Below are 22,975 nucleotides of genomic sequence, written 5' to 3'. Positions count from 1 at the left end.
TTTTGCCGTTATTTTTTCCCAAACAATATTCAAGATATCTAAAAGAAAGTAATTGGCGTCAATATTCTTCTGTTCAAAATCATAATTTGGGATAAATCTTACGGTGTCGAACCGTGTGTTTCCTTCATCTTCTATACTGAACAAGTTGAAGCCGAATTGATATACTGTTTGTAGTAGGGTTGCCTACTTCTATAATGTTTGCCAGCAAAATAGTTGCCATTGTGTGTCCAAAAGCTGATGCACAACCAAAACTGCAACATCACAGAGCAGTGGGCCAATCATGACATCACTCGTGGTTTAATCAAACAGCGACCAGGTATTAGGCCTCTTTCGCAAATATCACATGCTGACTGGTCATCAAAATCTATTGAGTGCATAAACCGACTCTCGTTAAAAAAAAAAGGGAAAGTTGAAATCTGTAACGCCTTTCTTAATTTTATGGTCTCATAGTGAAATGAAAAACATTAATGATAGGGCCTAAATTATAACAAAAAGTAATAACTTTTAATTTGTGTTTTATCTGAAACTTGACATCGGGGGGGGGGGGGGCGAATAGATCCTTTCTATGGTGTGTCAATATTATTTCCGACGGACCATCCGAATAATTCCGCCCACAAAATCCCCCTTTTTATATTTTATTGCCAACCATAATTATCTTTAAGACCTCTACTCGAACACAGAAGAAGAAGGAACTAGAGAAAATGTGCAGCCCGGCCGACCTGATCTCCGCACTTTTAAAGAAGAACTGTGCCTATAAATTTAAACGTCAAGTTTCATGCAATCCCAATGCAACCATGATGACGCGGAACTAGCCGTAGCCGAAGGTGTGCGCGTAGCCGCCAAAGCAGACACGGCCAAGAGTAGGCCGTATCCGAATTAGTACGGCTACGGCTACGGCTGTTTCTAAGAGAGATGCTAAGGACGTCCTATACCTCAACGCATGGTGACGCGGAAATCTAGCCGTAGCGCTGCTGCTGTAGGCGTAGCTGTTGACGCCCCGCCCGCGCCGCCCGTTCCTACTCGCGGCCGCGGCGATCGCCACCGGCCCGCCACACCCGCCTCTTTTTTTCTTAGAGTATAGCGCCACCACTTGTTCTGAAATATCCCACCAATAAGCGTGCGAGTACCACCAGGTTCTATTTCTATATGGCTAGTACAAAGTTCTGCTGGTGCCCGATGTCCAATGTGTACTGTACGTTCGAACTGTAACAAAGTACCAACTAAAACTCGTCTGCCAAAATCACTGTCGTCAGTGTCAATGTCAGACTGCAGCAGTGCCAGCAGTGTAAATTGTAAATAAAACAACATTTTGAATATAATTACTGAAAGAAGTTTTCGGTTTATAACATGAACCACTTTATATCAGTCTTGGAGTAATTGGTTCGCAAATGGAAGGTAGGGAATATAATGAATTTGTTATTTGTTGAATTTTTAAGCAGCTTTCGTTGCGTCGGCCAAACCAAATTCACAATTAAACGGATTGTTATGAACTTGAAGTGTGTCTGTTCAAGGGGGGGTGGTGTGTTTTACTTTCATGCCTTATGATATCTGGATTCTAATATATCCTCCGCTTACCAGTTTTCACGCTATTATGCCTTTTTCTTTGAATTGGGAAAAAAATATGATGCCATATATCAACCGATGCCCTAATTATCTTTATTGTTAATAATAATATGAAGTATGCAAACATATATTAAAACTTGATGGACATTGAAATATTCACACCACACACCGATCTTCGATGACTTCAACTGGCCCCATTTGTTTCGAGTTTTTCCTGTTTTCACGGCAAACGAGAAAGTATGGTTTCCCGGTGAAGCCATACATGGAAGAAACATCTGCAGTGACTACAAGCGTTCTTTGAGACTCTTAGTATGACTCTATAGCCAGCAGTTGCCTTCATTTTACTAAAAATATTTTTTTATTAAGTTTTCAAAATTACCATGGAAACTTGCAAAAACATTAAAAACAAATTCAAAAATATAAAATGTGTGAATAATTACTGGCTTCCAAATCTGATTTTTATTTATTTATTATTTTTTTTTCTTAATATTTACAATAAAGGGTATAAATAAACAGTGATAATTGAATCAACAAGCTGATGTTTAAATTTTAATATTAATAATAATATTGATATGAGGGTTAAAAAATAAAAATCTCCAAAAATATTAGAAAATTATATAAGGCACATGGCTTCTTTAAGCCTCTGTGTTTTTTTTCCAGAATGCTCAGCAAAACATTCAGTCACATGATTTTGATCATCATGAATTGTGAATTGAAATAGTGTATGATGAAACTTTTTCGGTTGGCAATTATTTTTATATGGCCTCAACATTATGACATGTTTTTGAACCTTGTAGAAATGCCTAAAATACCAAACTTTTTGCATTTACAAGTGCAAATGACCAATGGAGCCTTACGTGTTTCTAAGTTTTGGTCAAGGGAGAGGAGACTCTTTGCTTGGCAAATAAAACCACACAATTGTTATCTAGGGACTGTTTACATCGCGCACAGAGAGGTAAAAGATTTTGTAAAACGATATAGTAGCCATAATGCCTTAGGACAAAAATGTAATTAAATTTGTTAATTGGTAATTGAACAATATTTTTTAATTATTTTGCACTCAATACTAGCTTCTGAATATTCAATAAAATACCAACCAATAGACCTTATGCACATGACGTCATTTCAGTACGGCGCCCTCGCCTTGAGGTCAAAAGGAGGTTGTTCATTGGCCAATCTATGTGCCTTTTGATTGTTTCGTCACCATTTGACCTCAAAGATGGCGGCTGGATGACGTCAATGCATAAGGTCTATGGAAGGTGTGAAAACATGACGTTGCTCCAATGTCGTGCATGCATAAGCACTGTTAATGGCGGACTGTTTCTCGCAACATAAAACCAAAACTTAAAAAATTTCAACACACCATGAAATGAAATGGTTATTGTTAAAAAATTGGATAGATGATGTGAAAACAAAAAAATTAGTTTTTGATTGTGAACAATTTTCCTGTTATCCTACTGAAAACACATGACACCAGGATATGTATTACGTCATTAGCCATTGCAATTCCTAATCCAAGAAGGATACATAAATCCTACACTGCCAAGTGGCAAGTTAGATTTGTCACTTTTTAATTTTTATGTAGGCCATCAAAAGGGTTTGTTATGAATAAAATAAGTGTGTTCTGGACAGTTTGAAAGATGTTTTCAAAGACAAGACAAAGTAGAATGCATGCATGATCCACACAAATAAAATGCCTCAACATTGTGTGTATTTGTTTGTTTATTTTATTACACCCACACGTCACATATTCACCAGTCACAAGAGTACAGACTTCAAAAAGTAAAGGGAAACCAAACTGTTTTGAGGCATTGTGTGTTAATCATTCTATTTTTAAAACATCTTTTGACCATTTTGAATCATCCGCTCACTTCATTACTCTCGGTTCTTATAATAATTAGCACTTTGTCACACTCTCATTTAAGGGTACACATTTGACCTTGATTGATGAGCATGTGTACTACAGTTACGTGATGTCTTGTTCTTGCAGCTCTCGGTGGGACGTTATTGGCAGATTTTGAGCTTCAGGAGAGCCAAGGACTTCTCTCAACTGCCATGATCAAAGACAAAGAGCAAGATGAAGCAACGGGTAAGCTAGGCCCCAAAACCTTCATATATTTCAACAAAGTTGTTGCAACAATTGATTTATTTGAACACTGCACAGTGTTTTTTTTTATTTTTTTTTTATAATAGTTGGCCCCAGCACTATAATAATAATAATAATAACAATAATAATTATTATTATTTAAAAAACACTTTCCATGTCACAGACATCACAAAGCTGTACAATTAAAACCATTAAAAATACGGTTTTAACTGGATTGCTTTATGGTCAAATCGCGACTACCATTTTTCAACTAACCTCGGTTAATCGTGCTGCCTGGACTACTACAAAAATAGTCACAACCTGTTGGATGAACCAATTGTGTTGATCAGTACTTACTATCACGAGACACCATAATTCTACTTACGAAACACGATCAGACATCAGTGACACAATCCTTCAATCCTACAGCGCAAACTTTACTTTTGCGCCTGCAGCAAACTTGACGCAAACTTTATGTCCGTTTTAACAGAACATCATTGTTTAGAAATAGTCTTGTCCAACGTGGTACTACATATTGGAATAGTCTCAGCGATTCGTTAAAATCTTCACCTACTTTGTCAAATTTTGCTAAAAAAATTAAAGCACAGTTCTTTAATTCTTAGTTTTGAATGTAAAGTTATGATATATTTTCCGGATGATGTTTTGTCTTTGTACCTACATGTATCATGTTTCTATGTAAGTCAGTGTTGTGATAGTCTGTTGGTGTGTTTATTTGTTTGTTTGTTTCTTGTCTGTCCGTAGGTACGGGAACAAAAGCTTTTGCTTCACCCTATGCCTAAATGTTGTCCTGTCTGCGATTATTTATTCAACTTCCGTGTAAATTGTTATTGTTTTTATTTTATCTCTGGTTTGTCATTATATACTCATTATCATGTATCGTAACTTTAACGATATACACAAATGTAACTTAATGCATGGCAGCATTGAAATAAATGTGAATGAATGAATGAATGAATGAATGAATCGTGGGAATTTAAACCTAGGCGACTAGTCGAGTAGTAAATTTCACCTGCCAGGCCTACTACTAGTTGGCAGATCTAATTCTTTGACATTGATCGACCAACATGTCTTAGCTCTAATGGTTCTAATGGTTTTGGTGTTGAGGTTCCAAACCCCAACTTTTAATTTGTTCACAATTTGTTAGGGACACCGCCAATATAGGGCTAGATAGCTCAGTTGGTAGAGCGCCGGCACGTTAATCCGGAGGTCGTTGGTTCGAATCCCACTCTAGTCAATTCTTTGTTCAACCCCAAAAATCAAATTAAAATAAAATACTAAATTACACATTACTTAAATTACAGAATTGGTTTTTGCCTACAAAACAGTTGCTGCCAGTGTACACACTTTATGTAATTCACCATACATACTGATGACAAACCATAGCAGTTTGAGATCAACTGGCCATCTGGGTCACAAGAAAGTCTGTTCCAGTTTTTGGAAGAGCTGAGTCACTCTTACTTTGAACAACTTGAACAAAAGTGGCAATCCGTCAATTCAACAAGATTACAAGGATGAATGTCTTTTTTGTTTAATATTCATGGCTCACAAAATATAATAACACTTTGAGTACACTCTACTGTTTACACATACTGGGCCAGTATACAAAATAGGTGCTCTGTGTATTCTTGACAAATAAATGATTATTTTGGGCAGAACCAAAGATCGAATACCTTTGGTAACTGTTAAAGACCAGTCTTCTCACCTGGTGTATCTCAACATATGCACAAAATAATTTAAGCAAACCTGTGACATTTTGAGCTCAATTGGTCGTCGAAGTTGCAAGATAATAATGAAAGAAAAAAACACCCTTGTTGTCACACTAAGTTTGTGTGCTTTCAGATGCTTGATTTTGAGACACACGACACCCACAGCAATTGGTGTGGTGCTTTGCCCTTCGCAAATAATTTATTACAAATTTTGTGAAATTGTCCTCATAACGGTGCCCCTTAAGAAACGAAAATTGCCCTTTCAAGAGGCTGATACATTTGTAGGAAATACAGATTGCATGTTGCTTATTTTGTGTACTTCACTTTCAAATTTCAGAGGGCCCCTGTAGTCTGAAGCAGTCATCAGAGGATCTCAATCAAGAGAACAAACCTCCACAGATTGATTTTCTACAATTTCAGAACAACTTTTTTGAATGTATAGAAGAATTGAAAATATGCAGGGTAGGTACATGTTTTACATTGTGTGTTTTTTTTTTTTTAAATGATTTTTGGGGTTGAACAAAGAATTGACTAGAGTGGGGTTCGAACCAACGACCTCCGGATTAACGTGCCGTCGCTCTATCAACTGAGCTATCTAGCCCTATATTGGCGGTGTCCCTATTTTGTCAATATCTTTGTTCGGGGGTGCCAGTCAGAAGCCATACAACCGTTAACTGCCGTGTAGCCAGGGATCACACAGCAGTTATTGCGTAGCTGACATTATCAGTTCCGCTTCTGCGGTTTCCACTATTTTTCCAGCATTACTTTTCAGTGGTTAGCAAGTTTTTACAGGCTTACAGGCTTCATGAAGTTGGGCCCTGGACTCGAACCCCCTCTGCTGGTCAGAAACATCTGAACTTGAGCCCAGCACTTGACCGCTTGTTCTGATGAACATGCCACTAGCAGTATTGTAGTTTGTGGATGACATCCATTTTTATATATAGTATTGTAACACCCGTTTCAGACAGGCGATCCAAAGTCACGCCAAACCAAATTCTGAATTACAAATACATGAAAAGTTTGACAGCTGAAACAGTTAGAAGCAACTGTTGCAGTCGGTCTGAATGACTCTGGGGCGTCTTGCTTGGTTTCATCATACGTCGATCTTGTCATGAGCCGAACCTAATGTTAATGTTATGTTAAGTTGGCCTGTTTAAAACCAAAATTTAATTGAGTCAACCTAGAGTCCCCACTAATCTATTTGGTATGGCGTGACTCTGGAGCGCCTGTCTGATGAACCAGGTGTAACTCTTCAGGGAAGAAGTTCTGCTTCTAGTTAATGACAATAACTTCTTCTTATTTTACAACAGACCAGAGAAGCTGAGAATGATGTAAAGATCAACCAGTTGGTTTCTGCACAGCATGATTATCATCAAACCATTGTAAGTCATCAGTCTAAGCTTTCTGTTCATTAATTTTTAGGGAGGGTGGGGTGGGGTGGTGCGAAGTCAGTGTATTTTGTACTATAAAAAATAGACTAACGTCAATATCTTTGTTTGGGGTTGGCAGTCAGAAGCCAATCATTAACTGCTGTCTAGCCAGCGGTCACACCCAAATTAGGAAATGGGAATTTTGAGCCTGACATTATCGATGTTGTTCTTTACCTCTGCTATAGAATGAAGAGAAATCCAAGATGAGTGTTTTATTGGAGAAGCATTCTGAGGAGCTTTGTGAACAAAGAAGGCTACATGAGGAAAGCTTACATCAACTGGAAGCAGAGAAGGTAAACAGTGCTCTTATGCATAAGAAGTTTGCTGTGACACCTCGGCCCAATTTCATAGAGCTGCTGTTAGCACAAACATTTTTGCTTAGCATGAAATTTCTTCCCTGAATACCAGTAACAAGCGATATAGATGTAAATTTGGTTGGTAATCCTGTTTTTATCAAGGAAGAAAATTCATTCATTCAGAGCAATTTTTTTGTGATCAGCAGCTCTATGAAATTGGGCCTTTATGTAGTTGAATCTTTTTTGAGAAATATGTGGCTCTGAGAAGAACCAATGGAATCAATGATTCAGACAGAGTAAACTCTGTCTATTGTCAGGAGACCAGTAGTCATGTGACGATGGACAGTATAGCGTCTGAAACATGGAATACATCAGTTCTTTTCAGAACCTGCACAAATCACTCAAAGAAGGTGTCACTACAAATTTGTTGGTTCTTGTATTCCACCAGGCAAACCTTTGTGTGGTATTTAAAATGTTCTTTTGATTAGTGACTTATGAGATATTAAACAAATGTGTCATCTCATTGTTGGTCCCTATGTACGCAGTGAAATAATGAATGAAATGATTGGTACATTGCTCAAAAATCTAATGTAGTGAGTAAATTTCCAACTATTGTTTTATTTCATTTTTTTTTTTTTTTTTTTGGGGGGGGGGATCAATGTTTAGAACCATTCAATTTATGCAACTTCTTGGTCTCATTTTTTTTTTTTTCAGAGAGGAGGGGGTGGGCAAGCGTTTTGACTGGGCAAGGGGTTACTAACCAATTCATTTGTCACAGGGGCACAAACAGTAAACCTACTCAGATCCTGGGGCTAAAACAGGTTAACCCCATTCACAGGCAGTAATTAGGATCCACTTGGAGCCCGGCTGGTGGAGCAGAATGCACGACATTGTACATTCCCAACATTGTACAAAGCAACTATGGTTATAAGAGCCTTCGTCGCGGGCACAAGTGTCATGACTGGGAAACAAACCCAATTTCTGCTGCTGTTGACAACTCCAGAGCTTGAAACTAGACCGCTCACACCACGAACAGAAAACACCTATATGAGCGCATGCATCATAAACTGTATCATGGGTGTTTTTAATTGATATAAGTGCAATTAATTCTCATTCCTTTTGTGTAGAATAAATTATCCCTGGCGTCTGAGTCTATGGTGAAAGAGATGAAAGAACTGAAAAATGACATCAAAACCTTGCAGGTAATGTTTAACAACAAGATTTACTTAGACAGGTGTCGAAAGTAACACTGGACCATACGCCTGAGGCCAGTAATTTTAGCTTCGGGCCAGTTAACACATTACCAAACTCCTAGGGAGCTGAGAGACAGATTACAGTGGTCCTCACCCCCCCCCCCCCCCCCAAAAAAGAAGATATTGACAAAATTTGGAGACCAACAACATAGGGCTTTAGATTTGCTAAGTTGGTCATTAGTAGAGCGAAGATGCATTAATCTAGAGGTTGTTGGTTCAAATCCTCCTCTAGTGCATTTTGTTTCGTTTGTCTACAATTAATGGATCTTGATGTGATAAGCAGCTGTGTTCTTTTTTTCTTTTTAAAATAATGCAAAATTTTTTTAGCAGTAGGATTCTAAAATTTTGCGTGTGTTAATTCTCTATGGGTGCCTTAACTTAAATTGCAAAATCTGAGACGGAGCCTGCCAAACCCATCAGGTGAGTTGGCACGGAATAATCCAAATTAGAGAAACTCATAAAATCCTAAAATAAAATGAAATGTTCTTTTATTTCCAGTTGACTAAATATTCCCTCGATAAAACAATCAAAGACCAAGACCAGAGACTCCAGATGCAGGGGTCTGTTCGCTCGACCCATCTCTCTAAGATGACCGAGCTGGAGGTCTTGGGTAGAGACATCATGAAGCAGTATAACTTAGTGGCAGAGCAACTAAAGAGGTTGGAGGTCAATGGTAGGTCGGAGCTTGCATAAGAATGTTGTATTGTTCTGTTAAAGGCAGTGGACACTATTGTTATTACTCAAAATAATTATTAGCATAAAACCTTACTTGGTAACAAGTAATGGGGAGAGGTTGATAGTATAAAATATTGTGAGAAACGGCTCCATCTGAAGTAACATAGTTTTCGAGAAAGAAGTAATTTTCCTCGAATTTGATTATGAGACCCCAAAATTAGATTTTGAGGTCTTGAAATCAAGCATCTGAAAGCACACAACTTTATGTGACAAGGGTGTTTTTTCTTTCATTATTATCTCGCAACTTGGACGACCAATTTGACAAGTTTGTTATTTTGTACATATGTTGAGACACACCAAGTGAGAAGACTGGTCTTGACAATTACCAAACGTGTCCAGTGTCTTTAGGTAAATCAAATCAAAAATATAATTGAAAAAGCTTTTTAGGGAGGGTATACCTTTGGCAATTACTCCAACAATTAATGACTGTAAAAACTTACTGTTGAACTCTTAAGTGAGGGCGCCCTACTGAAATGACATCATGTACATAGCTTTTGGCAAATACCAACAAGCGCTTTGAATGAGGTGCATGCTGGTCTAGCTAGCGATCAAGTTGAATTAACTTTCCGGCACTCTACCAACTGGACTTAATTTCATAAAGCTGTTACTGTTAAGCAGCAAATACTACTTGACATATTATTTCTTTGCTAGGCAAAAATCGGCTGGGACACAGTCACAGCAATGTAAACTTACTGTTATTTTGGCTGGTAACCTGTTTCTGTTAGGCTATACTTTTTAGTGCTTAGCAAGTTTTTGTGCTCACAGTCTTTTTTATTAAATTTTGCCCTGTATGAGCTTAGCACTAATGTTGGCAGTCTCTCTATTTTGCCAATATCTTTTGAGGGGCTCTCAAATCTGTCTAATATAACGTATTTTGAGGCCCTACAAAAAAATAATTAGCCTTTTTGAAATATGGTGGACACTATAGAATTACACCGCTTGGTTTTTATGTACAGGACATGTATATGATCAGAGTTCCCACAGCCTAATATTTAGTGTTATAGGGTTTCGGCCAAACATCAAAATGGCTTATGAGCTCGACATTTTCTTTTATCTCCTTTTTTGTTGGGGTGCACCCCGTGGGCATCATCTTCAGTACAATGGCATTGTCATGGCCGAGCGGTTAAGAGCACTGGATTCAAGCACTGGTGTTTGATCAGCAGGGTGTGGGTTCGGATCCCGGTCGTGACACTTGCTACATAAAATTGGGGAGGTAGTGCTTTCTGCTCTACCGGCCAGGCTTCGGACTGATGATACCCAAGCCTACATCAGTATGTACTGTAAAGGGGTTAACCCTGTTTCAGCCTTAGGAGTAGGTGGCAACGGCCTCTGGAAAAAATATTAGTAGCCCACACCTTGAAGTGGCCATCAGGCCTTGTGTGTCAGGCGACTTGCATGAAAAGAAAATTAAAAAAAAAAATGACATAAACTACCTGTCTTTTTCTTGACCTGCAGTCAAAGAAGCCCAGGAACTCAACTCCAGACTAACGTTCATCAACGAACACCAGTCTTGCTCCAGTCAGTTTTACAAGGAGGACTTGAAGACGAAGACTGATGAACTTATCCGCCTCAAAGCTCTTCTTGAGGGGAGACCAAACCTTGAAGGAGTTGAAATAAAGAGGATGCAGAGTAAACTGAAGCAGTCACAGCAGCAAGTGAAACAGGTAAATTCATACAAGAGATATTTATATTTGGAATCATTCAAACATTTCGGTTTTGAGAAGGCATTTTGAAAACTGACCTGTTACAATTTTGTATGCAACAATTTGTTAAAATATTGTCTTTTAATACAGTTAAAAGGCACTCGACACTACTGGTAATTACTCAAAATAATCATTAGCATAAAAATTGGCTTGTTATAACGAGCAATGGAGAGTTGTAAAAATCAATGTGAGAAACGGCTCCCTCTGAAGTAACGTAGTTTTTTAGAAAGAGATAATTTCCTGTTTAAATCTCGTTTAAATCTTTATCATTACCCACAACACTCCAACTCATCCTTGTCCTGTGTTTTTTGTCTTTTTTCTTCTAATTATCAATGGTTTTGTATTTTTGTATTTTTTTTTTGTCAGAAAGAAACTCATTGTAGGCACCTGTTGGAACAGCTTGAGGTAGCAAGAAGAACAAACAAGGTGGGTCTCCCTAAAATATGGCCGTTATTATGCTAAATATTGTATTAGTATAATTTGTTTTTACCTGTACAAAGATGGGTTGGGTAAAAACAAATGACATTCGTTACCCCCTTCTTTATAAATGCAAAACTACCAGTCTTTATAATTATAGTGATTCAAAACTACCAGTCTTTATAATTATAGTGATTCAAAACTACCAGTCTTTATAATTATAGTGATTCAAAACTACAAGTCTTTATAACTATAGTGATTCAAAACTACAAGTCTTTATAACTATAGTGATTCAAAACTACAAGTCTTTATAATTATAGTGATTCAAAACTACCAGTCTTTATAATTATAGTGATTCAAAACTACAAGTCTTTATAATTATAGTGATTCAAAACTACCAGTCTTTATAATTATAGTGATTCAAAACTACAAGTCTTTATAATTATAGTGATTCAAAACTACCAGTCTTTATAATTATAGTGATTCAAAACTACAAGTCTTTATAATTATAGTGATTCAAAACTACCAGTCTTTATAATTATAGTGATTCAAAACTACAAGTCTTTATAATTATAGTGATTCAAAACTACAAGTCTTTATAATTATAGTGATTCAAAACTACCAGTCTTTATAATTATAGTGATTCAAAACTACAAGTCTTTATAATTATAGTGATTCAAAACTACGAGTCTTTATAATTATAGTGATTCAAAACTACAATTCTTTGTAATTATAGTGATTCAAAACTACCAGTCTTTATAATTATAGTGATTCAAAACTACAAGTCTTTATAATTATAGTGATTCAAAACTACAAGTCTTTGTAATTATAGTGATTCAAAACTACCAGTCTTTATAATTATAATGTTAACAATCACATAGAAGAGAGACTCGGACCATTAGAGTAAAAACACTTTTAGCTTGCCGACTGAAATTATTTTTAAAATGTTGGCGCTTGAACGAGATATGGAACACATTAGGTTTTAAACAAGAAACTGAAATGAAAATTATTAAAACTACTTAAGTAGAGGTGTATATTAATATATGAACACAAAAATAACTGAAAAGTTATCAATTAGTTGAAGAAAATGTATTTTATTTTTTTTTTAGTAACAGAGTGTATTCTTGTTAATTGTTCCTGCTATTAGATGTTAATATCTAATAGCCTTTTAAAACTATTATTGATTTTTTTTTTAACTAATAAGTCACCCAAAACTGATGTCTAAAATGTATTATTCACCGATTGGAAAATCTAGCGCTAGTTTAGAATAATTACTGTTCCATCCAGTGAGTAGCAATGTAAGGAAATATAATGTTAAGACACAGAGGAAGACAATACAAATTTCTTCCCCGTGGTTAAGATTACCAAAACTTGAGCAGCTTTTCGAGAAAGTAATATGTTAAAATAACCAACAATTTATTCTTCATCATTTGGAAAATCTTACGCTCATTTAGAAGAATTTCTGTTCCATGGAGTGATGAGCAGCAGGAAGTAGTATATAGTAAAATAACCAAGATAGAGCTTAGAGGTGTATTACAGAACTGTACCCCGACACTAAGCACTAGCTTTAGAGGCTTTAGACAGAGCCACCAATAGGAGACTTTCCAACGCTAGGTGGCAGCAGACATACCGGGTAAATTTCCATTGTTTACGTAGTTCTGAACATGCGCATAATTCTGAGAACAATGGATTTACCCGGTAAGTCTGCTGCCCTCTATCGTCCCAGAAAGTCTCCCATTTGGATATATACAGGCTTGGTGTACTTGGTGTAAGTATCATTGTGTTTTCCCAAACGGCTAGACCTCGCTGGAAGCCCTCGCTAGATCTCAACAGCTAGCGGAGAGGCACCTTGTTAGCAGTGATAAGAACACTGAGCTTGCCTCGTCGTTGTCTATGACCGTCGGGAATCTTGAGAAGGAAATCATTCAACTCCATGGATGTCTGCGCAGAGTGGAGGAAGAGTTACGCTTGGAAAAACAAAAGAAAGTGGAGATTGTGAACGAGTGTCAAATTCAGGTTAGAAAGTTTGTTTGTTTGTTTGTTTGTTTGTTTCAGTTGGTTTTTTTTTTTATGTGCACAACTTGAAACATACAATACATAACAACAGTAACAACAGTAAAGGAAAATGCAGCAATTGAGATACAAATGGAGGTAAACATCCAGGGGAGTTATAACCCTCCTGTAGTGGAGTACCTAGACTGCTATAGGTTCACAATTAATTGCATGTGAAAATGCATAAAAGGGAAAATGTACTGTCCCGCGGTGAACTGACTATAAAAGAGTTAAAATGTGAACATTAAAATAGGTACATTGTTATTTGTATTTATTTATTCGACATAAGAAAACGCCCAAACGCCCAATACAGAAATAACAAAACAAAACAGCGAGAACAATGAGCCAATGGCACATGCCTGGAAATAAAAAAATTAAAACAACTTGTGACTCAGAAGCCACTTATATATACATATGTCTAATGCCACTTGCTACATTGGAATATATAAAAGCATAACTGTAAATTGTTTTCAGTGTTTGTTTCATTCCACTTAACGCATCATGGATATCCAAATAAATATTTGCCAAATATAAATAAAATCATTTTTTGGAATGCACTGACTCCATAAAAGACCTTGGCATTGAAAACTCCAATAATTATTTATCCCTGCATATTTTAAGTATTTGTTTTTAAGGTTTGGTTAAGGAGAATACCAATCAAAATCTATAAAGCCATTACTGGTCAGTTTTTGAAGGGGTTCAAACAGTCATTCTCTATTTTGTAACTGATAAAAATATATTTATTTTCCATTACATTATTCTTTACTAGAATTATTCTTTTCAGATTTAGTTTTTGCCAGCCAAGCACTCAATGCAGGAATAGCCATTTGATTTCAAAATTTCCTTCAGCATAAATTCAGTTAGTTCTCTCGTTTGATTGTAGGATGCATACTACAATTACCATCTTTATAACTAAGTAGGCATTTTTTTACCAAACGATGGTTATTACCAAACGATTGCCATACCTTTAATGGATGGTGCAATAACGTTTTCTGCACTTGTGAATGCTGTACACCAAAAACCATCCATCTAGACACAAAATACTTTCTCTTGTATTTTACTTAGTATCTTTTCAAACTTTATGCTCCAAGAGATTGTTTTTGATTTGGCTGCTCTCTACTGACCTAGCCCAGACAACCAGTCACTCTCTTTATTTTAGTATCTTTTCAAACTCAATGCTCCAAGAAATCTTTCAGATTAAAGAAATATCCACTTATGAATCCAATAATCCTAGAAACTGAACCAAGTCTTCAAGTGTTTCTTTTTTGTTACCGTCCCAGGAGGAGTCATTGAAGACAAAGTTAAGAGCTAAGGAAGATGAGAACCAGGGACTTATCAAGGACCGGGAACACCTTGAGGAGCTGAACAGCAGTTGGTCCAAGAACAACAATGACTTGATTCAAGAAATACAAGACCTCAAGGTATTCAATTTATTCATTTATATTTTATTAAACCTTGGAATTACGCAGGGCCTGGAGGCCGTGGCCTTCATTGCCCCCTTGTCTTGGCCTTGGTGCCCCTTCACAAAATGTCCAAAGGTTTGGCCTTTGCAAAATTGAAACTTCCTTCCCTTAAAATATTATTTACAAAAATAAAATTCCTGCCGTCGATTTCACAAAGAGTTAGGACTCGTCTTGTCTCAAGTTAGGACGAGTTACTCTTCCTAACTTAGGATTAATCTTAAGGTCTGTATGCTACAGTGCAGGGTTGGGACTCGTCCTAAGTCCTAAGATTAAGTTAGGAAAAGTTTTGTGAAATCGACGGCAGGTCTAAAACCCAACAGCACAATTAGCACCAACAACAAGATGGAAGAAGGAAACAAGAAGATACATGTATGTTCGGTTTTTTAGATGTGGGAGGAAAACCCCAAATGGGGAAACCCATCGCAGTCTGGTAGGGACTGAAAACCCAATCCACGTGCATGGCTCCGGTCTGAGGCGGGACTCGAACTGGGGTTCATCACAGAGGTGAAAGGAAGGAAGGAAAACTCTGTGCCAACCTGATACTGAAAAATAGAGTGTGTACAAAGATAGGACAGGCGGTGATGCCTCTAGTTATTAGTTTTTTGACCAAAGAGTATTGAAAATGCTATAGCACTGCTAGGTAAAAATTACACAATCCTAATATATTTAGATGCCAAGTGTTTACTTGCAGTGAACTGGGCCCAATGCTGTAAAGCATTTCTTTGTTAAGGCACAAAATGAAGGGAGGCACCAGTTGCAAGAATGCACATTTTATGGATTATTGACTGGTAACCAGTTTCTGTTAAGCAAGATTTGTCTGTGCTTAGCAAGTTGTTATGCTTTGAAATAAAATGCTTCATGAAATCGGCCCTGAACCAAATTTCATAGAGCTGCAAAAAAATTGCTTAAGCACGAAAATAGCTTGCCTATTTTACACATGTTACTGGCAAAATTTTCATGCCATATATATTGCTTGTGACTGGTGTTTAGCTGTTGTTTAATTAGCATAACAGTAGAGTGGAGTCTTGGCTGGTAATCTGATTTTACTAAGCAAAGATTTTTTTGCTTAAGCAAAATTTTCAGCTTAAGCAGCTCTATGAAATTGGGCCCTGGTCTGAAAAGATTTTAAGCTGTTCCCGCTGAAATAAACCTTTTTTGTGAGAGCTCTATAAAACAATGAGAGACATGTGTTTCTAGTTTGGGATGATTTGCTTCGAAAGAGTTGATATTACACTAACTTGACTAGTCACAACTAATTAGGCCCAGGGAAACATTTTGATATCAGATGGTGTTGTTAACCAGTGCTTGAGGACTGAAGTCTGGCCTGAGACTTGAGATCAGTCTCGAGGCCATTTTTGTGAACTCGGTCTCGGAGCACCATGACTCAGACTCCCTCCCTTGGACTCGAACAACAGGGTCTCAGACTCGGACTGATGTAAACCACATACAAATTTTTTTTTTTTTCTGTAATGTAGGTCTTTTTACTTGATTTGTAGTTTCTATTACATCAATGATGATGGTTAGCTGTTTGCAATGCAATGACATTTGTAAAGAGTAAAATCTAAGATGGAAGACTATATATTGACACCTTTCAAGTGATTAATGTGTTGATTTATCCTGGTCTGAGTTGACCCTCTGTGTGATTGAATGCTTTAATAAATATAGAGATTTATATTTAAATAGTTACTTTTTATTAAAGACAGTGGACACTATTGGTAATTGACAAAGACCAGTCTTCTCACTTGGTGTATCTCAACATGCATAAAATAACAAACCTGTGAAAATTTGAGCTCAATTGGTCGTCCAAGTTGCGAGATAATAATGAAAGAAAAAACACCCTTGTCACACGAAGTTGTGTGCGTTTAGATGGTTGATTTCGAGATCTCAAATTCTCAATCTGAGGTCTCGAAATCAAATTCGTGGAAAATTACTTCTTTCTCGAAAACTATGGCACTTCAGAGGGAGCCGTTTCTCACAATGTTTTATACCATCAACCTCTCCCCATTACTCGTCACCAAGAAAGGTTTTATGCCAATAATTATTTTGAGTAATTATCAATAGTGTCCACTGCCTTTAATCAATATAATAGAGATTTATATTTAAATAGTTACTTTTTATTAAAGTATATTAAACAAAACCTTTTTATCAATTCCAGAAACAATTGGTTGCAAATGAGGAAAGAGAGAGGAACATGCCCCAGAAGTTGACCAAAAGCACCAATACAGAGTTTGCATCACACAAAAAACTGGTCCAAGTTTCGATATCAACAGAACTGAAAAACTTTGTCTCCTCAGAAGCCAATGACTGTAGAAATGATATGGATAATCCAAAGCGAGATATTCGGGATAACACAACAGACAAACAAATGACTGAGAAGCAGAACATCATTGCCAATGAAGACTTAACTTGCATTGAAGACAGGAAGCAAGTTGTATCTAAGGCAACTGTTGAAAGCCTTTGCCAAGACCAAGGTTGCCCTGACCAAACTGAAAGTACCGCTATTCAGGGTGAGACTGCAGATAAGCAAAGTGCAGCTGAACATGGGGAATCTTTGATGGTTTGTCAAGCTGGAGAAACGGTTAATTCTAGTATCAAAGGTGAGACGAATGCAAAGCCAAAATCATCAACAACGATTACTGTGACAAATGCCATGGGTAGCACATCGGAAGTTGCTAGTGAAGCAGAAGTCCGGATACACAACGAGGAGGTTCAAAGTAAAGCTGATACTTTGGTTCAAAAGCCAAAGGAGGAAGTCACTATGCAGCCTGTGGAGCAATCATCAGCCGATCTGGAAGCATCACAGACGCAGAGCATTTTATCATTAGATTCTAAGGAGGTCATACAGCACACTGATGAAGAGAAGCTCATCGAAGTTGCAGAGCAGAAGGCTCTCGATGAGACTCTAACCAAACTGGGAAGCATCACCAAAAGTGCCGAACAATGTTTCAACGTTGCTGATGTCTCAGAGAAGTTGATCATGCAAGTTGCATCAGAAGGGGCTGGTGACCAATTAAGCACAGAGACCATTGCCAAAGCAGTTTCTCCTGAAAGTATTCCACCAAAAGACAGCAACAGTAAAGTTGAAGAGGAGACTTCAGTCAATAATGGATGCCTAAAAGATACACAGAATACCTCTACTGAGACGAGTCTGAAAACTGATTGCGTAGAGCCATACCCTCAAGCCAATCTTCTTGCACCTCAAGAGAAAATTTGTCTTCCAATTCCAAATATGTATCAGGCTAACTCCAATGAACTTGACTTTGATGGTATGCTGCTGTCTTCAATGCAGTTCGGAAGTAGTCCCCTTACCAAGAATAACAATACTGACCAAGAAAAGGTAAGCGAAAACATCAAAATGAGCAACTGGTTGCCTGCAAGACCTGAAACATCCACAAGAAATACACCAGCTGTAGTTAGCAAGAAATCAGCTCAAAGACAGGGTCTCTCGGGTGTTTACGGTCTTGGTTTGATAAGGAAAGTCGGTGATGCTCCCCAGAGCCTGGGGTCATCAGCTAATGCAAAGGTCTCCTCCACACTGAGCACTCCTGCTAGGATTGCAACAAGGTCAACGTATGCATTGCCTGGATTCTCACTACTGACCAGGCCCAGACATGGAGTCGCCGTCAATGCCGATTCTTGCCTGAACCTACCGCCCTCTCCTCACGGGATAGGCTTGGTGGGGAACAGGCCTGGGACGCTTCCAGTCGAACAAGCCAAAGAAACACCATCTCTAAGGAATGAGCAAGACAGCCAAGGTGTTCCTCAGAAGCTTCTGCAAACTAAAGCCAAACAGAACAGCCAAGAGTGGCCAAACTTTGCAGAAGCGTTTGACTCTGAACCAAACACCGAGCAAGAGGTGAGTCAAGGAGAATTTTGTATAATCTTTAAAGGCACTGGACACCTTTGGTAATTAAATTTTCAAAGACCAGTATTCACACTTGGTATTCCCCCACATATCGTAAAATAACAAACCTGTTAAAGTTTGGGCTCAATTGGCCATCGAAATTGCAAGAGAACAATGAAAGAAAAAAGCACCCTTGTTGCACAAAAGGTGTGTGCTTTCAAGATTGTTGAGTGGGAAAATAACTCTTTCTCAAAAACTACTTTACTTCAGAGGGAGACATCTCTCACAATGTTTTATACTACCAACATTGTATTGAGTAATCACCAAAAGTGTCCAGCCGTCAATTTCACCAAACTCTTCCTAACTTAAGACTAATCTTAGGACTTAGGACGAGTCCCAACCCTGCACTGTAGCATGCATACCTTAAGATTAATCCTAAGTTAGGACGATTTACTCGTCCTAACTCGAGATAGGATTAATCTTAGCGTTTCATGAAATCGGCTGCAGTGCCTTTAAAATTGTTTTTAAAGCCAAATAAGGGTGCTAATGGGAGAGAAGATTTAACTTTCTTGGCTTTTTGAACCTCTCAGTCCCATATTAAGAATGACTTTTAGATCCACCATAAACAGACCTTATCTAAAAAGATGCCTTATATTTATATCTCGTAAAAATAGATGTTTTGACATAGGAACAAAAAAAACATTGAAAGCTTTGCTGTTTCAAATCAAGTCCCTGAACTACACATAAAAGGCAAAATTAATAGAGCATTTTGCACTGCATTCTCACAATCCACTTCTTGTAACCACTTACTAATTTTATCGTGGGGGTGGAATTCCCACTCCAATTTTAGTTAAAGCTATTCAACTATTTGCTATTCTTTTACCACCACTGACAATTTAGTTTATTTTTATATATAAACAAATTCTCCCACTTAAATTGATAATTACTCAAAAGATATTTTAGCATAAAAACTTACTTGGTAATGAGCAACAGAGAGCTGTGAGAAACGAACCCCTCTGAAGTAATGTAGTTTTTGAGAAAGAGGTAATTTCTCACTATAATATTTTAATCTGAGAAGGACTTCAGGAAGTTTTTCTTAGGCATCTGAAAGCACAGCACAAATTTTAGCAACAAGGGTGTTTTTTTCTTTCAGTAATTTTTGGGACAACTTCAATGACCAATTGAGCCCAAATTTGCACAGTTTATGCAAATGTTGGGATACACAAAGTGAGAATACTGGTCTTTGACAATATTACCAAATGTGTCCAGGGGTAGATTTTACGAAGACTAGCCATATCTCGAGTTGGGCGAGGTACTCATCCTAACTCGTCCCAACTTTAGACTAGCCTTAATATCCCCCAGGAATACATGTAGTCCTAAGTAAGGACTAGTCCTAACTCTTTGTGAAAGTGACCCCAGTGCCTTCAAAGAAATGAACTGGGGTGGATTTCACACAGAGTTAAGACTAGTCTTATATTGACTTGGGACGAGTTACTCGTCCTAACCTAGGACTAGCCATACGTGTTTAATATCTCCTAGGACTGGTCCAAAGTTGGGACTAGTCCTAACTCTTTGTGAAATCGACCCCAGGGGTGGATTTCACAAAGGTAGTCCTAACTTAGGACTAGTCCTAGGCAATGCTAAGAGTAAGGACCAGTCCTAAGTTAGGATGAGTTACTGGTCCTAACTTAGGACTGGTCCTATCTCTTAGCATTGCCTAGGACTAGTCCTAATGTTAGGACTACCTTTGTGAAATCGACCCCAGGACTAAATAAGACATGGGGCACTGTGATCACTGTTTCCCCCATAGGAATGTGCACCCGTACTCCATTGACTAGATAACTAATGGTGCACCTTTGAAACTGCTTTCAGGCGTACATGTGCGTGTCGGGGTGTGTGTGTGTGTGTGTGGGCAGGTTCATCTTAATGTCAAAGCCCTTGTTCTTTTGGTCAAGTAGGCTCATCATGGGATCTTGTTAAGCATCTCCTGGGTACTTCCAGCCAAAGTTACTACATATTAAGTCAAAATTATTGAACCAGGAAGATAATAGCCTTGGGATAAGAGAAAAAGGTTGAGGAGCAATCCCTGGAGTCTTTGTTTGGGATAAGGTTTCAGTCTCCAAGCCACCTTTAACATTACCTGGGGTAGGGGGGGGTGGTGACTCAACCCTTAAGTAGCAATTTGCAGTCAATGCGGAGGTGTTGAGAGGACACGGGTTCTGACGATACCCACTTTACTCAACATGTAAATGCATGCAGTGGAAAGCGCTTCTGAAACGCAATGCCCCATTTTCTTGACTCTGGCCCTCGAGGCGTGCATTTTAAATTGAATAGTTCCCCGATTCAGAAAAGATAACAAGATTACTGCTTTGACTTTTTGTTTTATTTTGTCTCACCAGTGTTGGCCAATTTTTCTTCTAAATGAGCTCAGATTTATTAAAGGCACTGGATACCTTTGGTTATTGTCAAAGACCAGTATCTTCACTTGGTGTCTCCCAAAAATGCATCCCAACATTTGCATAAAATAATAAAAGTGTGAAAATGTCGACTCAATTCGAAGTTGCAAGAAAAAAAGTGAAGAAAAAACACTGTTGTTGCAATGCTTTGTGTGCTTTCAGATGCATAGTAAAAGGCTTCAGCTAAAGTTTTGATTATATGAGTGAGAAATTACCGCTTTCTCAAAAACTATGTTATTTCAGAGGGAGCCGTTTCTCACAATGTTTTATACTATAAACAGCTCTCCATTGCTTGTTACCAAGTAAGATTTTATGCTAATGATTATTGTGAGTAATTACCAATAGTGTCCAGTGCCTTTAAAGACACATAAGAATTCTTTGTTCAACCCCATAAACATAAGAATTAAGTATGAATGAAAAGGTTTATGAGACTTACCCCAGTTTTTCAAACTGAACGGTTGATTGAAATATTTGGGCTGTTTTAGTTAGAGTACATATATATTATTAATTCTTGCCTCGAGATTCATGCACTAACTTGTTTTCATTTTTAACTGCAGAGTATTGACGACCCGGAGACAACTCGACCGTATCCAACCCAGTCACTGACCACAAAGTTGCCGGAAATTGGATCGAAACGACCCGCAGAGGATCGTGTTGAGCCACTTCTCTTCTCAGATGACGACGACGTGAGTGAGAATATGACATTAGACATTGCTAGTCAAATTAATCAAATTCAGAGATTTTTGAGGAATGATCGTCTGAAACGGCCGAAGAGGAGCTCATCGTCTAAGGAACCAGTTGTTTAAGTCTACATGTAGCAGCAGTGGTTAATATTTGCATTTTTCGTCTTTCCAAGTCAGTTTTAGTGTTCAATTTAATTCAATTAGCCTTTTTGAGGTATGGTGGACACTAAATGATTTGGGTGAATACAGATAAGTTTACCCAAACCTTAGTGTCTTAGTATTGCGTCTTTTTTTCTCAAAATGGCATGTTCAGTTTATTGCATAGTACATGCATTACACTAAATATAATTACACACAAGGAATATAAATTGGAAGCTACATAAGAAGCTACTGTATACATTAGATCAATTTCACAACATCTTAGCAGAAAATAATACATTTAATTAACTTCTAGGCTGATCATTGACTTGGCTGATCAGCAGCCTATGGTATGAAGGAGTTCAGGTACTCTTTTGTTTTGCAAGGGAGTGACTGCCAAAAACAAGCAAAAAGCTTGCACAACAAACAAACAAAACAAAAAAAACAAAAACTTCCAATTTTCTAAAAGAGAGTTATGTATTCTTGCTAGCTAATCAAAACTTTTTTAAAACAACAAACAAACTACCTTTTAATCGCGTTTGACGTAAGCAGAACACTAAATACAACACAGACCAAGTTCGGACGCATATCTAATTCATCCTAAGTTTATCTTTGGTGAAAGTTTAATTCAGGCGAAGTTATAGAATTGATATTCGATTTAGCGAACTCATCCTCATAAAGCAAGTGAAGTACAAGCTGCAGAAAAAGCACGTTTCTTCTCACAACAATGAGGGGAATTAAAAAACAAAACAAAAATGACAGTTCCACAAAATAAGTTATCCCAGGGCAAAACATTCAACTATATATACATGCACATTTCAAATCATTTGAAATGTGTAGTTCTTAAAGAACATTTAAAGGCAGTGGACACTATTGTAATTACTCAAAATAATTATTAGCATAAAAATTTACTTGGTAACGAGTAATGGGGAGAGGTTGATAGTTTAAAACATTGTGAGAAACGGCTCCCTCTGAGGTGGCGTAGATTTCGAGAAAGAAGTAATTTTTCATGAATTTGATTTCGAGACATTAAGTTTAGAATTTGAGGTCTCGAAATCAAGCATTTGAAAGCACACCCTTCGTATGACAAGGGTGTTTTTTCTTTCATTATTATCTCGCAACTTCGATG

At 37.6% G+C, this 22,975-nt stretch overlaps 1 protein-coding gene across 3 annotated transcripts; it reads left to right on the top strand.

The window, feature by feature from the left end:
* The first annotated feature begins 1,255 nt into the window (after positions 1-1,255).
* Positions 1,256-22,769, top strand: LOC117300577 (rootletin-like). Of its 3 annotated transcripts, XM_033784236.1 has the most exons (14): positions 1,256-1,395; positions 3,554-3,652; positions 5,714-5,838; positions 6,687-6,758; positions 6,992-7,099; positions 8,230-8,304; positions 8,854-9,028; positions 10,546-10,754; positions 11,160-11,219; positions 13,011-13,226; positions 14,543-14,683; positions 16,881-17,169; positions 17,203-18,581; positions 21,583-22,769. In XM_033784236.1, the coding sequence occupies exons 1-14, from the start codon at positions 1,389-1,391 to the stop codon at positions 21,829-21,831; spliced, it is 3,204 nt and encodes a 1,067-aa protein (XP_033640127.1). In that variant the 5' UTR covers positions 1,256-1,388; the 3' UTR covers positions 21,832-22,769. The 3 variants fall into 3 exon arrangements, with proteins under 3 accessions (XP_033640127.1, XP_033640126.1, XP_033640128.1); XM_033784235.1 differs by having other exon boundaries at positions 16,881-18,581; XM_033784237.1 differs by having other exon boundaries at positions 3,489-3,652; positions 16,881-18,581.
* The last annotated feature ends 206 nt before the right edge of the window (positions 22,770-22,975 follow it).

This window comes from Asterias rubens, chromosome 16 (genome assembly GCF_902459465.1).
Source record: "Asterias rubens chromosome 16, eAstRub1.3, whole genome shotgun sequence".
NCBI classification, from domain to species: domain Eukaryota; kingdom Metazoa; phylum Echinodermata; class Asteroidea; order Forcipulatida; family Asteriidae; genus Asterias; species Asterias rubens.
The sequence above is the reverse complement of the archived record's forward strand: the minus strand, read 5'-3'. Positions and strand labels throughout refer to the sequence as shown.

Coding starts and splice junctions, on each gene's coding strand:
- LOC117300577 (XM_033784235.1), top strand. Junction 7,100..8,229: donor ATCAACTGGAAGCAGAGAAG/GTAAACAGTGCT, acceptor CCTTTTGTGTAG/AATAAATTATCCCTGGCGTC. Junction 9,029..10,545: donor AAAGAGGTTGGAGGTCAATG/GTAGGTCGGAGC, acceptor CTTGACCTGCAG/TCAAAGAAGCCCAGGAACTC.